The sequence below is a fragment of the Tasmannia lanceolata genome, unplaced genomic scaffold, assembly GCF_043159265.1.
Source record: "Tasmannia lanceolata isolate RefF3 unplaced genomic scaffold, GAP_Taslan_0.1 ptg000023l, whole genome shotgun sequence".
Lineage (NCBI taxonomy): Eukaryota > Viridiplantae > Streptophyta > Magnoliopsida > Canellales > Winteraceae > Tasmannia > Tasmannia lanceolata.
Genome location: NW_027518700.1, coordinates 2,667,926 through 2,683,482, shown reverse-complemented (window position 1 = coordinate 2,683,482; position 15,557 = coordinate 2,667,926). Strand labels below are relative to the sequence as shown.

Genomic DNA, 15,557 nt, shown 5'->3' with positions numbered 1-15,557 from the left:
GTGCCCAAAAAAGCAGCTCCATCGGATCATCCTAACCCTTCAATCTATGGACGAACCTTCAGCTGAGGGGGCAAACCTTAAACAAATTGAAACTACAGGGGTGTATTTGTCACGTTTTAAACTATAGGGGTGGAAGTGGATGTGTCAGAAACTAGAGGGGGTGTAAATGTAATTATCCCAAAGTTAAAAATGAAAACTCACGCACCCACTGTTACTGTATGTGAGTGTAATTTCTGCTTCTATGAGTTGAGTTGATTCAAGTGTTTGATTCAGCATTGTTTGATTGTAATTACAACATTGTTTGATTACAGCATTGTTTGATTCAAGTGTGATGTGAGTGTAATTACATCATTGTTTGATTCAAGTGTAATGTGAGTGTAATTTCTACTTCTATGAGTTGAGTTGCCTTGCCAAATAAGAATTTTCCTTTAAAATTTGCGTCAACGTGAAAAAACCCGACCCAACCCGAACCGACCCGAGATTTATCATGGGTAAGACCGGGTTTGGGAATCGTGGGTTTTCCGAAAAAAAACCCGACCCGACCCGACCCTAGATATTTCTCGGGTAGGGTTGGGTTCTCCAAAACCCGACCCGCCCGACCCGAGTTGCGGCCCTAATATTTACATTAGGGCCTAACAAATGAATGGTATGTAGCATTGGAAATTGTGGGCTCTACTATATTGGCCTCCTTTTTTACTTGGGACAGTCCCATCTAGCATATGTGTTTATGACTACTCTTCTACACCACAGTGGGCTGTCCCAAGTACAAAAAGGGGGAGAATATCTCATTTCCCATTTTATAATAGGTACACATACTTGGGGGCATCATATAAAAAGTCTTGGATCTAGAGAAATATTTTATGCTACATCTTTCCATGTCTTGGCCAGCTGTCAATCAGTGACATAAAAATAAGGGAATAAGTCTTGGATCTGATATCCACACTCACATATCTTGATAATGGCACTCCTCACTTTTTTTTAGTGCTTTCCTGATTAGATGTTGATTGAAGAGATTAGTGTCATTATCAAATATTGAAGATGTCAATTCCCTATCCATATTTACTAATTAAAAAAAAAAAAGGAAGATTTTTCCCAACAAAACAAGAGGAATAATTTTTCAAAGGGGATTAACATTGTCCCTAATCTCCTAAATTCACTTTAGTCACCTAAATGGAATATAGGAAACAGCCCTTGTCTGGATTATTTGCTATTAAATCCTCAAAGCACAGGGTTTGATATTTCATAAAATATTAAATCCTCACTGTCATCACCTCCGACATAGACATATGTGGATCATAGGCCACTGCACATTGTGTGTAGAAGCAGGGCAAAGGGTCAATCACATCTTCCTCCACCGTAAAACGGCAAGGTATGTGTGGAGTAGAATTCTTAAAAGGTTTGGTATATCATGGGTTTTTCCATCCAAACTTTCACAGCTTCTAGACAGATGGTCTTTGGTAGGGGTGTTCATTATTCGGTTCGGTTTCGGTTTTTTTTTTTAAATTCGGTTATTCAGTTATCTCAAAAAAATTCGGTTAACCGAAATAACTGAAATTTTGATAAAAACCATTATTTTTTTTTAAAAAAAAAGTTCTATATGGGCACTCCATAGGATGATCAAAACCGTCCATTTGATTGATCACAACTTAATTATAGTGTGCTAAAAAAAATCATTTCGATTGGATGATCCTAGCCCTCCGATCGAACTGAGATTTTGTTGTTTTTCTTCTTTTTCTCACACTATTTGGTTAACCGAACTAACTGAATTTTTTATCGGTTCGGTTATAACCGAATAACCACCCCTAGTCTTTGGTATCTTGGGGAGGAAAGGTAAGATTTTGTGGAAGGTGATATTGTTTAGCAACTTAGCGGTAATGTGGGTTTTATGGAAGAGAGGAATGCTAGGGTGTTCAGAGGATTTGTGAAATCCCCTCATTTTCTCTACATAAAAGTCATTGCGCTTACAATTGCTTGGATCAAAGCCTTGCCTAGCTTTCAATTTGTTTTAGCTCATAAATTATGGAAAAATGGGCAATGTGGTGTAATAGTAGGGAGGCGAAGCTGGTGATTGATCAGGTGTGGGAGCCTCCAAGCAGCGGATTCCTAAAGTTGAACTTTAACGGCTCAAGCATGGGAAACCCAAGGGCGTTGGGGATAAGCGGCGTCCTAAGAGATGAAGATGACAATAATATATGGGCTTTTTTTAGCCCTATTGGAGTCACCAATGCCAATGCTAATGAGATGTAGATGACGGCGGTACACCAAAGAATAAGGATGTTGGAGAAAGATTGCTTAGAAAGAGTAATAGTGGAGGGCGTTTCTTTAAATGTGATGAAGTGGGTAGAGGGTAGAGCATCTCATCCGTGGCAGTTTGCCTGTTGGATTGATGAAATATCCGACTCGGTGGGAGGCTCCAACATTTCATATCATCATTTAAGGAGAGTAGCAAACTCTGATGCCGATAGGCTAGCAAGGGATGGTTGCTCGAGGTCGACTTTGGAAGTCTTTGATTTCCTCCCCCTCGATGCGTTTTCTTGTATTAGTTTTGTGATTTGGTTTGTATTGCGTTGATCTTCTTGATCGTCGGGGTTTTTCCCGTGTTTCTTTTCCCATCATTATTATTCTATGCCATTCAAAAAAAAAAAAAAAAAAGGTAAAGTTCAAGCACCTAAATAACTAATCACTTTCTTAGCTCTAAATTTTTGTCTTCATCATGATTTAGGGAAGTGATATTTACGCCCCTTTTGATCACCAGGGACACCCAGTGTCAGTGTATCAATGACAAAAAGGTGCCTAATGTACTTGATGTCAGAAAAATTCAGGGGTTTTGATTGCTTCGTACACTGTGAATGGGTGTCCCTGGTGATCAAAAGGGGCGTAAATATCATTTCCCATGATTTAAGCTACGAAAATTACAATGAAATCTTTCCTTCACGATGGATATGGGAAAAAAGGATAAATGGTAATGTCCGAGCACTTAAATAACTAATATCTATTTAAGCTCAAAATTTTCATCTTCACCATGACCTAAATCGTTCTCAAAATCATAACCAATGATATCCTATTGGAGCAATTATCCTGCTAGTGTATACACAAAATTTCAATGTATAAACTATATACCACCACCACAGATTCCATGGGCCAGTGTGGAATCGCCTTGTTGTAATGATCCTAACCACCCAATCAATAGCTTATTTGCCAACCATTGCTTTTTGTATTGGTTGACAGCCTAAAAGATGACCATTGATAACCCATCCATAAGAAAATGTGGGTTGATGTAGATTATAGATCTAATCTCAGTGTAATACCATTTTATCCAATGAATCATTCTCTCATTCCAAGAGATTTAAGTTTGTAAATTTAAAAATAAGTGACAAATGGAGGGAGGAAACTTTTGTTTTCGGTTTCTTTGGTGCTAAGCGATTGATTAAATGGGATCTTTTCACTGATGATGGACCGGAGATAGGGTGCAATTTGGGTTTGGTCTGGTTGAGTTTTATGCAAAAGCTCAACTAAATTCTTAAAAATGGACTCAATTTTATGGCAAAAGCTCAACCAAAATTCCTAAAAATCGACAATATTCTGATTTTGAAGAAAGGTGGATATGAAGAAGGGGTTAATACAAGGTTGATGGGAAAAATCAAAGCAAGAACAATACTTTTGAGATATAGGATGATAAAGTGGGAGCATAAGTTAGTGCTGCTTTTCTTTTCCCAAAGTTAAAAAAGAACACTATAACCATGTCAAAGTGATCTATCCATGACTACACAAATTTAATGCACTCACTTTGCTCCATACAATCAGAGTGTCCTCTCAATATCCACTCATATCTCATAAAAAAAAATTGACTAAAATGCTCATATCTAAGGAAAGATGAGCAGAGTGCCTCTATGAAGCCAAAACAATGATTTTATAAGCTTAAACCTGGACTTTATAGGATTGTAAAATCTAGGTTATAGTTTATAAAATCTAGGATTATAAAACCCATATTTCCAAATGGTAAAATGATCCAAGTACCCCTATCTCATTTTTCATGAGATAGAGGCATTTTGGTCAGGGTGCAACTTGGGTCAATTTTTGAGAATCCGGGTTGGGCTTTTGATATGATCTTATTTAATAATTAGCAATAATCTGCCAGTTACTATTTAATCCTCTAATAATATCTATTAGTTACTATTTAATAATTATTTAATTTTTAGATATTTAGTAAGAATCTTCATTGTTATTAGCTATTTCTTTATTTAGCTTTATTACGATTCTCTTTTAGTAGGAAAGTGCTGTAGAAGAGATCTTTTATTAAGCATGTAATTGTCATTTTCAAGATATCAACGAATGAAAAATAATATTCTTCTTCCCCTATATTTCTGTTGTTCTTGGGGTTATCTCCCCGGACGCGAGATTAATTAACTCTCTCTTCCAAGCGCCGTATTAACTTTTACTATAAAATTGGATTGGGTTCTGATTGATTCTAATTCATCTTTTAGCGAAAGCTTAACCCAACCTGGTCCTAAATTGCACCGTAATTTTGATCATATTGGATGAGAAAGAGGTATTTAGAGGCCTAGGTGCTCTCTGATGGGGCCCACCCATGTGACAAAACAAGTGACATATGTTGGTGGGTCCCTTTTGAAATTCTTCATTTTTGTATTTTCCTAATTTTTAATTAAACAATCATAAATTCTTCTATATTTTTTTTTCCTTTTTTTAATTAAATAATCACTTCATTCCTCCCAATTATATAATTTCTTGAGTTCCTTGTCACTAATGACTCTATCTTATGTGTTGCACATATGTAAGATGATCAGGACCATTGATTTTGTAGGTCACAATGTAGTTTGGCCAACTAGATCCTAATATCTTGAGATTGGGGCCCACCCTTCCCTCTCTCAGTTTCCCTATTTCAATACCCTAATATATAACTCCCAAAGCAATTTAAAGAGCAGTTCCCTTTATTGGAAGCTTGCCTTCAAGATCCCAAGAACATGAGAATCTCAGTCTAAGGTTGAAATAAGCTGAAACTCAGATGTTCCAGCTTTTTCCACTATGTTGTACATAAGTCACAATATCATCTATATTTCCTTTTGTATCCCATATGGATGCTGCAGTAAAATGCAGAAACATCACAAAATTAGTCAGAAAACCCTTAAAAATAACTCAATTTCGCTCTTCTTTTGAAAAAAAGAAAAGAAAAAGATTTTTGGTCTTGAATTGAGTGTTAGTTTCATTGTTCTATGAAATTATGGGTACCAACAGTTTGGTGTTCATAAGATCAAAATATGATTTTTTTTATGGGTATATTCTCTTGTGAAATGATATCAGCACAACCATGTTTTAATGATTACACTAACCCATCTTGTCTTTTATTATTTAAAGAACTGTTAAAGATTATTGCAGTTTCCAAAAAGCTCTCTCAAGCCAATTAGATAAGAAAAGAGAAACTGAGTTTGGGCAATCATTAATACATGGTTGTGCTGATATCATTTCCCTATTCACTTTGACAGTGTAGTTAAATATCACTACTAATGTTTGGGTTTGGCACTTTGAGTTAAAAATCTTTTGTTTATTATCAAAATATTTCTTTCCTTGTGACCCAGTTTTAGTTAAGTATCTTTTTGGTTATATGGTGATTGTAATTGGTCAATCACCGGAAGACATCATGGATGGCCAAAAATCCAAAAAATTACTTGGCTTGATTATCCTATCTATCCGATCAGTGGCCTTGGAGTGGGTAGTCCAAAGGAAATTCACACACTTGGTGACAAGAATTCATTGATGGGGTCGATAGGATTGTCATTCAGTGCAATAAGTGTTAGTATCAGGTCAAAAATCGGCCCACATAAATCATATCGCTCGCAAGCCTCAAGAAAATGAAGAGAGGAGGTAGGTAAGAATTTGCAGAAGAGCCAGGAAGTTGAGTAAGAGGATGATAGATGCCCTTAGTTACTAGGAGTTTTTCAATTTCTTTCCTTAGATAATACATCTAAGGTTAGATAGATCTTGTCATTGTTCTCTTGGTCTGTACCCCTATTCTTGTGATAGGGTTTGAGTTTGTAGGCTGATTATATCATCTTTATCATTCTAATAAACTGCGGGGGGGGGGGAGGTGTCCCCTCCAAATCCCAACTTACCTCAACTCAACTAAGCCTTTGTCCCAAACTAGTTGGGTCGGCTAATGAATCTTTTAGAAAATTTTCATGAAGAAGGTGATACGCCCCAGTTAATTTTTTATAGGATACGTTTTATAGAAAAGTGACAGTTTACGGCCGGCTGCCAACCTAACGCCAAACCTCCTCCTTTATCCCGCCTTGGGACAGGCTGTTAAACCCTAGCTTACTCAACTCAACTCAACTAAGCCTTTGTCCCAAACTAGTTGGAGTCGGCTAAACCCCAGCTTAACTGTCCAAAAAAAAATGGGCCCATGGATGAGAGGGGTTCCAATAACTGTGAACAGACTACTAACTACCTTTAGTTTCCCCCAATTTCCTTGATACTTGTTTAATTGCAGTAACTACAGTGAAAACCCACATTTTATTTTTTTTCTTGTATTTTTAGTCACATCTTATCTTGCTGATATCCTTCAGCTCACTATAGAAAATTTTGGAGACACGTCATGTTGCTTGGGGCATTGTAAAGATTTTACATAAGAAATGTATTAGTGAAGCAGAAGAGGGAGGGAATGAGATGAATGCCTTTGCAAGAAAACTCTAGCTGTTCAGTTTTTTTAGCTTTTTTAGTTTTTGGGTTGTTTTCTTTTCGAGGGATCTAAAAAGGGGTAGCTAGCAATGTGGTTTCTTGTTTTTTTTGTTGTTGTTGTTTGTATTTTTAGCTGTGGCATTAGTGTTGCTGACTTATAAAAGTGAAATCTGTATTTATTTTGATTTCATTATAGTGATGCTACTAGTGCATGTAAGATTGTGTCAAGTCAAGTTCTTCATGAATATGAGAACCTCATAGAATGGGATACCCATTATATTAGGAAGAAATTATGTGATGATGCTATCTCTCTCCATAACATATCCTTAAATGGCAGCCCTACATTTCCATCTTCCACTACTCCATTCACATAGATGCTCAGGTTCAGATACTTCTCGGCGTCGATGGAACCTCTTTCAAATACATTATAGATCATCTTATGAGTGCTTATAGTGAGTCATGGGCTCAAGCTGAGCATCTTTTCTCTGTCTGCAAAGCAGAAACACCCGTAACTTGATTAATGAAACTTCTCCATATTTTGCAACATGGCTCAGAGGCCAGGTCAAGATCTATCGGATACGTACTCCTTCAGAAAAATATTAATCTTTGGACAAAACTGAGTAATGCTGCACAAGCTCAAGCCAAGATACACTTACTCTCTTGCATGAATACATTAATTATGAAAATTATTCCGTGATAGGAAAGGCATTCCTTATGCTGGGGCAGTTTGAACATCATGTTACTTCAAAGTTGCATGAGCACCTTCCTTTGATTGATGACTTATTCTGTCAAGGTCTTGCCCCATCTATGTGTGGCCAAGTTCACTTAGCAACAATTAATGCTATTGCAATTTTTGTAGAGTCACTGGAATCCTCAAAACAGGGATACATGTTTCATGACTTGCTTTCAGATGCCGACTTGTTCACTTGATGTCCATGCTGAGAATCTTGCACAGGAAGCATAAATCGAAGTTTCAGATATATCACTGTGGTTTCTTCTCAACAATTGGATTAAGTTTCGAGTTTTAGGATTAATATCGCCGAAGTTCCAATGAGTAGATGGAACAAGGAATCTTGCGGTGGGATTTCTATTGGCTCCTGCAGAGGCCAGGGGCTTTGCATCAGGAATGATCGAGGAAGCTTCCCCAGTCCATACTCAACTCAACTCAACTAAGCCTTTGTCCCAAACTAGTTGGGGTCGTCTAATGAATCCTTTAGAAAATTTCATGAAGAAGGTGAAAGAATCTACCAGGCTCAAATTGACTAAGTCTAATCCTGACACTAGTTGGATTCGTCTACATGGATCATTGTCTTTCATTCCCTCCTCTCCAAGGTCATGTTCTCTGTTATGTTCCTAGCCATCAAGTCTTTCCTCACTGTTTCTACCCAAGTTGTTTTCGGTCTACCCCTACCTCTTTTTACTCCATCAACTTGGCACGAGTCACTTCTTCTCACTGGAGCATCCAAAGGCCTACATTGGATATGCCCAAACCATCTAAAGCGGTGCTGTCTCATCTTCTCCTCAATTGGTGACACCCGCACCTTTTTACGGATGTCTTCACTTTTAATTCTATCTAACATTGTGTGGCCGCACATCCATCTAAGCATTCGCATCTCCGCTACACTCATCTTATGCACATGCTGATTCTTGGTGGCCTAACATTCTGTCTTCATTTTTAATTCTATCTAACACAAGTCCATCATAAGATTTTATTTTATTTTTTCGCTGGTCAACCTTTTAGTTGCCATTGAAGAGAATGCTTTATGGCATGATGCATACGTGAAGGATGCGAGTGCTAGTGTTTTCACCAATTATGAAGAAGTACAAGAGGGCTTGCGTTACCTCTAATTCCCTGGGTGGCAAATTAATACTCCCAATCGCTTCTCAAATTCTTCCTTTCTAACCTTGACTGGAGGAAGCGGCATGCTGCACTCATCACATTTTGAATAACCTTGACTATAGGCTGTCAAAAGGTGATGGTTTCTATCTTTTCTTTGAAGTAAATAACTGGAAGCTATTTGGTTCTCATTTTTTATCTCTATCATATGCAGGTTATAACTTGCAGTCTTTAATCTGTTGTAAATATGATATTGGTTCCATTTGGTGATCCTCGTATCAGAGTATGGTAGGCAGCTCTCAATGCAATCAGTCAGGTTTGTATAGACTTTGATTCAGAATTGACACAAACATTTTAACAAGGAAATTGTCCTTGCTCTTCAGAATACTCGTATCCAAGTAAATGTATTTTTCTCTTCGATGTAATTAAAAAAAACATAGAAATTCACATCTGAATGTAGATGAAGTGCATGCAAATGCAGCACTTACACAAAAAGCAAACTGTTGAACAGGCGCTCACAATGAGCCTCCCTCACTTAGAATGTTTTGCAGATCCTTCCAGTTTGGCTTAGCTATCTCCACATTAAAAATGATCTATAGGAACCCAAATTTGTGCATCCACTACTTTTCTTTATGGTGACGAGGTATATCGAGATTACATATTGAAAATATTGAGAACTTCGTGTCAATTTACTGCCTCCAAGCTCGCAAGTTTCAACTATCCGGGTTGGATGCATTATTGTTGGGCCGAATTTTCCCAGCATACTTTCAGTACTTGCTGAGGTTGGTTGATTTCAGTGCTTTACTACCAGTAAAATATCTAAACTATTACTTACCTGTCTACTTTTTCTCAATGAAACAGATACTAATTGCTAGAGGTGACCTTGCCTATGAAGAAATGTTGACCGGGATGTGTGGCCCAATACATAATTTAAAGCAACCAATGACCCTACAGCTTTTACATCCATGTTGACAGTGTTTCCACATGAACACCAAGAAGTACTGCATTCCATCCTTGAAACCTCATTGTCATAGCAACTTTACATTATATCCTGAACTTCCTGATGGTCCTGAGGTTTGTTTTTGGATGGGTGGGGTCATATTTTGAGCTAAATGATTTTTGGGTTTATAAACTTCAAGCAATGATTGTTGTTGTAAATGTTCATGTAATTCCATAAATGGAATGTTTTGTAGGAATTAAAGAGAAGTGAAAAGTTATCAGGGTCTAATTGTAAAAGAGTTTTCTGTAATACTGGATTTCACATACATCTATGCTCTTCACTTTCCATCCGTTTCGCTGTACAAATGTCAGTAGTTTGTTGTCTTGTAAAGTTTCATTTGGGTGCAATAAAAGATCCCAAATCCGCTATCCATTGAAGTACAGTACTCAAACCTGGATCCCAAACCTCCCATAGTGACCAAAGGCTTATGCTTGTGATTGACAGGGTCTTCAAATATGATTCATAGATGAATTAACACACTGTGCCAAATGCTTGCGGAGAATTTCTCCCCAGCTCTTGAGCAGACATGAAAGCTTAAAGCTCACTATATTTCAGGTGAAAATGGGGATTGAGTAAGACTAGCATTTCAGAACCAATTGGTTCAACTATTTCCCCTTGATGGCTACCACTTCAAAAACAGTGCAGGAATTTGCCACTAGTATTTAATATTAAATGAGTTCCAACACTAGTCAGTGGCTGGGCTTAGCGGGGCGGGGATCTCTCGGGTAATTTGCTCAAGCTTTGCAATCTTGGGAAAGGGGTCGTGTTCTTAACTGTATACAAATTTGGGTTTGGCATTGCTGATGTTATCATGAGTGGGACAATAGATGTAACCCGATTTTCGCATCATTAATAAAATTGTTACTTTTCCAAAAAAAAAAAACATAAGCTGTTGCTAAGGACAAAGCTTCTAAAAATACCGTGGCCAATAAATTGACAGAGCTTTGATATTGAACTGAATTGGTAATTGGCATTGGAGCTGCAAATAAAACTGATGCTGATGCAGTTCAACAAATTCATGTCAGTGACTCGTCCTTGCTAGATCTACCCGATCCTTTTAAGAACTCCGGCAGATGAGATCGGATTTCGAGTACATACATAAGGTTCCAAGAATTGCCCCAGAAACACGTTTTCCTGGAGGAAAATTTGTATAACAGAAAAAGAACATGTTATTAACAGCATAGTCCCTGCTTGTAATAATGTTAACAGCTTCTTTTGAACCTTGGTTCCAAGGATCCAAACAATGCCTCCATTTTAAAATCCACAGCATTCTTTTAAATGGGACTTGAGAGTATGGTTGAGGAGTGCAATAGCACCCATAGAGCTTCAGAGGAACATGTATTTACAGTCTTTGTCAAGTTCAAAACTTCATGCAGATGGCCAAATGGCAATATAATCAAATATTTTGTTTGATTTCTTTTAGCACCATGACACAATAGCAATCAGTCTTTTTTATTAACTCCCTCTGAACCCACAATTCTCTACTTCTGTGAGAATTTTTTCTGTACAAGTCAAATGATGATCAATGCAGTCATATACATAAACAAATATATCCTTCATATCCCAACTTAAATTGCTTAAATATAGGTCTTCTTGGTCTTTCTTTTTATCCTCATTTCCTCCCTAAGAACCCATTCATAACTGTTCAATTTAAATTAAGTATATAACAAAATAGAATCACACGGTATGCAAACACCCAAACTTTTCATTTTCAATACCAGCCAAACTAGCAAATAACTACTTAGATTTCCATTTTTATCACTTGGAGAAGCTACCCACCTTGGTAATTTCAGTAACAGGTTCTAATTCACCATCTCACTGTTCCCCGAATACCTTCACAGCTTTATTCAAGTCCCATAACCCATAAACAGAAAAGCAAATCTATAAACAGGAAAAAAAAAAGAAAAAAAAGAAGCAACAATCCCCTTCAATGACAATAGTAGCCAAACAAGCAAAGTCTTCCTCCTCCATGTCCTTCCTCATCCCCATCACCTCTACTATGAACCCACCACAGCAAATTCGAGAGCGAATTCCCATCATCAAATCCATTCAAGCTCCTGATCTTCTCCAACGCCGTCTCTTTATCATACACCCCTTCCATAGCATACGCAAATCCCTTCCATCCTTCCCCAACACCCTCCCTCTTCAAAGCTGGCAAAGTCCATTTCACCAATTCCCTCACAAACCCAACATCAGAAAAAACAATCTCAGTAATTGGCAACAATGGCAATACCTGAATTCCCAACCTACACTCCCTCCACTCAGGAGGCGCAAACCAAAGCGCACTATCTCTCTTATTAGCCCACAAAACTCCCACCACCCTATTCTCCCTACTAAATTCTTCTTCATACCTGCCCTCCCCCTCTCTCACATGCCACCATGTTTGTGCCGCTTTAATCTCCATTGCTGCCATTGTCGATCCAATGGCTACAAGATGGGAATCCCCATAGCTCAAACCCATCAACGACGCAGAATAATAAGCATTTATAGCCTCACTAGTGCTCTCCTGATTCCGCCCATCAGCAAATTCAGTCAGCCCTCCTGCCCAAGAATGCAATTTCCACATATCAAAACACCTCAGACGTGTATAATTCGAATTCGAATGCCGACCCAAGTTCATAAAATCCGCCATCATTGAATAGGCCTGAGGCCTATATTTTCTCCCCCAAGCTGGATCAATCTTCGAAAGCACTGCGATCCCATAAAGAAAGTAACCCAAATGGTAATGATGATCATTATATATTCCAAATCCAAAATCCGCGCCAGAATCTAAAGACCCTTGTTTAGTAACAATCCCCCCCCATTTGGGATCATACAAAAAACCATTCCCATTAAAACTTCCATCTAACCACGGAGTAATTGAGTCATTTAAAAACTGTCTCACAACAGGAATCACATCAGGATAACAAACCTCCTCTGCTATCAATGCCAATCTAGCCGCCCTGGCAATCGCCTTTCCATAAAAGTAAGATGATGATGTTGTTATGGGACTAGATTTTAGCCCCTCCACATCTTTTGTAAGGGCAGACACAATTTCCATATATGATTCTTCTTTGATCCCTTTAACTGAATGCCAAGTAACTGAAATTGGGTCTGTTTTCAATACCCACGAATCTCCAATAACGCCGACTAGTTCTCCATCAATACTATTGTACTTGAATTCTTCCAAGACCGCGACATCCCCCTCATCAGAGAGAAGCCTAACATGAAGAGGATGAGCAAGGAGGAGCAAATCTCCCCAACCCTTTTTCTCCCATTTGTATTGGAGACAAAATGGTTTGGTAAATTCAGCATTGCCTGAGATTGGGTAGCAAGAACTGAATCGATCAAGGACGATTTCGTAAAGCGGGTCGGGTTGTGGGACCACGGCGAATCGGAGTACGCCTGAGAAATTGGAGATTGTGAGGAGAGAGGTGGATTGGGTCAGATTCAATGGGGAGGAGGAGTAACAAATCCAGGTTTGATTGTTGTTGAGTGTAAGGGTGTGTTTGGTGAGTGAAGGGTTGGATGAGAGGGTGAGGATGGCATGGACGGTTGAGATTGAAAGTTGGGTGGGGGTTGTGGTGGTGCAGGTTAAGTAAGGGCTGCCCCGGACTAGGAAGAATTTGAGACTAGGGGGAAGATCTAAGGTTAGACTTAGATCATTGAAGGAGGAGATTATATGGTTTGTGGGGGTTGTGTTTTGGGGGGCGGAAATGGTAAGATCAGGGGTGAAAGTTTGGTATATGAAAGATGATGTGGAGAAACGAGATGGGTATGAGAGGGAAAGGGAGGAGGATGAGGTTTTGATGAGATAAGGGTGGATGTATTCAGGTTGGTCACCATTTTTTAGAACAAAGTTTTGGAAGAATGAGTTTGTGGGGAGAGGGGAAGAGAGGAGGTGAGGGGAGAAAAAAACAGTTGGGTCAGGGATAATAGATGATGGTGTTTTAGGGAAGAGGAAAGGACTAGTGGGTTTTGCTGGTGGTGGCATGGTGGAGGTGGGTTCAGGGCGATTTGGGGGGCCTTGATTTGGGGGGCTTTGATTAGGGGTTTTTTGATTTGGTCGTTTTGAGAGTCTGGGGAGTTTCTTAAAGCTTTTGGAGAGAAGGGTTTTGATTTTTTTGAGTTTTTTATTCATTTTGTAGAGATGGGTGAGGAGGTGGAGGGAATTGGTTGGGAAGGGGGGGTGGTTGACTAAGACTGTTAACAGTTTTGAAATTTGGTCATAGGAATGATGTGGGCATGGAATTTTTATATTGGATTTTGTTGGGAGACAGAGGAAGGAGATCTTTAAAAACTGGAATGGATTGGAGCAGGTTGGAGGTGGAAGGGGAATTGTTGATGGGATGGTAGAAATTTGGATTGGTGATGAAGATGTTAATGAGAAGTTAGTATTTGGCATTGTGGCGGTGGCAAGGTTTGTTTTGAGTCTTGATCAAGGGAGAAGGGATTGATTCAAAGGAAAGGATGGACAAAAATGGTTTTTGTTGTGTGGGAGGCAAGGAACCTAGCTTAGGGCCTTGGTTTAATGAGAAAGTGGTTAGAGTTTTATATCAAGGGGGGATTCATATTTCATAAAATGAGGGTTCTTGGTTGAATATGGTAGGGAGAAATTGTAGATTAGGGGGTTTAATGCTTGAACTAAGCTATGGAAATGTACCCTAAACCCTAACCTAAATCCCAGACCCTAGACCTAAGATTTGGAATTTGGGATTAGGGTTGTTATGTAAAGAGAGGATAATTTATTTTAAGCTTGGGTTTGATGGATATAAAGGTAATGATTATAGTTCCAAAGGCTAGTCAATAGAGTCCTTTGGACACAAGAGAATTTGCACTGAAGGGAAGAAAGCTTTTGAGTGAAGAAAACCCTTTATTTTACTTGGCTACCAATTGATAAATGAAGAGCATGCTTGAATTGGTTTGTGAATATAAGCTGAAAATAAAGGTCTATTTTCATTTAAAAAATGTTGGTTTGTCTATTTTTGTTGGGGAAATGCTAGCATCTTTTGTCTCCATTCACGAGTTGCGTTGTCTGACATGCGACAGACCAGCCGCGAAATGCCTTTTGCAATGGACCCTAGCAAATCCCTCTTTATTGAGAGAGGTAGAGGTTCACAAGTATGGTATCTCCTTAATTTCAAGAGACCTTTACCATTGTGCAAACACCATGCTTAGGGAGTGATTCTTGTGGGGTATCTCATCTATTTTGAGGAATACTTCATTAAGGCATGACCTCGATGTAACACAAATGAGGCACACATGATGCTGGCATAGTGGGTCTCACTTTGGATTGATCTGAACCGTCCATTTGATAGGCCTTGTTTTTTTATCTCCTGTTGAAGATTTCTTCGATCTATGATCTATCCGCAAAGGATCAATAGATCTGGACCATTTACTAGGTTGGCCCTGTGTTCCATATCTAATAGGTCAATTCACACCAACAAGTCAATCATAATGTCCAATAATATATGTTTTTATTACAAAAAAGGGAAGTGATATACGCCCCCTTTTTTTTACTTGGGACGGCCCTCTCTAGTGTAAAAAGGAAGTCATAAATACACTAGAGGGGGGCTGTTCCAGGGGCAAATATATCACTTCCCTATAATAAACTGATATTCGCAATGACCCTCATTCAAAGACCAAAACTACAAACATACCATTTAATTATTTAAATGATTTTTATGGCCATGACGATCCAACATAAGCCGCATCAGATGAATGGTCTCTATTGATCAAAGGTGGGGCCATAGTGTAACAGCATGTATGCCTCATTTTATTTTAATAAGGACTTGTAAAAGGGCGGCCCAGTGCACCAGGCTCCCACCATTGCAGGGTCTGAGTAGGGCTAGATGTACACAGCCTTACCCTTGCTTTGCATAGGTTGTTTCCGTGACTCAAACCTGTGACCACCATGTCATAAAGGAGCAACCTTACCGTTGCGCCAAGGCTCGCCTTATAAGGACTTGTCCTACCTAAAAATTGATCCTGTCTGTCTATCCACTCACATTATATGCATGGACTTTGTAGATATCTGGGTGTTGATAC

The 15,557-nt window shown here is 38.7% G+C and overlaps 1 protein-coding gene across 1 annotated transcript; it reads right to left on the bottom strand.

Moving 5' to 3' along the window:
* Positions 1-11,168: 11,168 nt before the first annotated feature.
* Positions 11,169-14,040, bottom strand: LOC143856409 (glycosyl hydrolase family 81 protein). The gene has a single exon (XM_077366610.1). The coding sequence runs from the start codon at positions 13,912-13,914 to the stop codon at positions 11,458-11,460; it is 2,457 nt and encodes an 818-aa protein (XP_077222725.1). The 5' UTR covers positions 13,915-14,040; the 3' UTR covers positions 11,169-11,457.
* Positions 14,041-15,557: the final 1,517 nt, after the last annotated feature.

Coding starts and splice junctions, on each gene's coding strand:
- LOC143856409 (XM_077366610.1), bottom strand. CDS start 13,914: ATGCCAAATACTAACTTCTCATTAACATCTTCATCACCAATCCAAATT.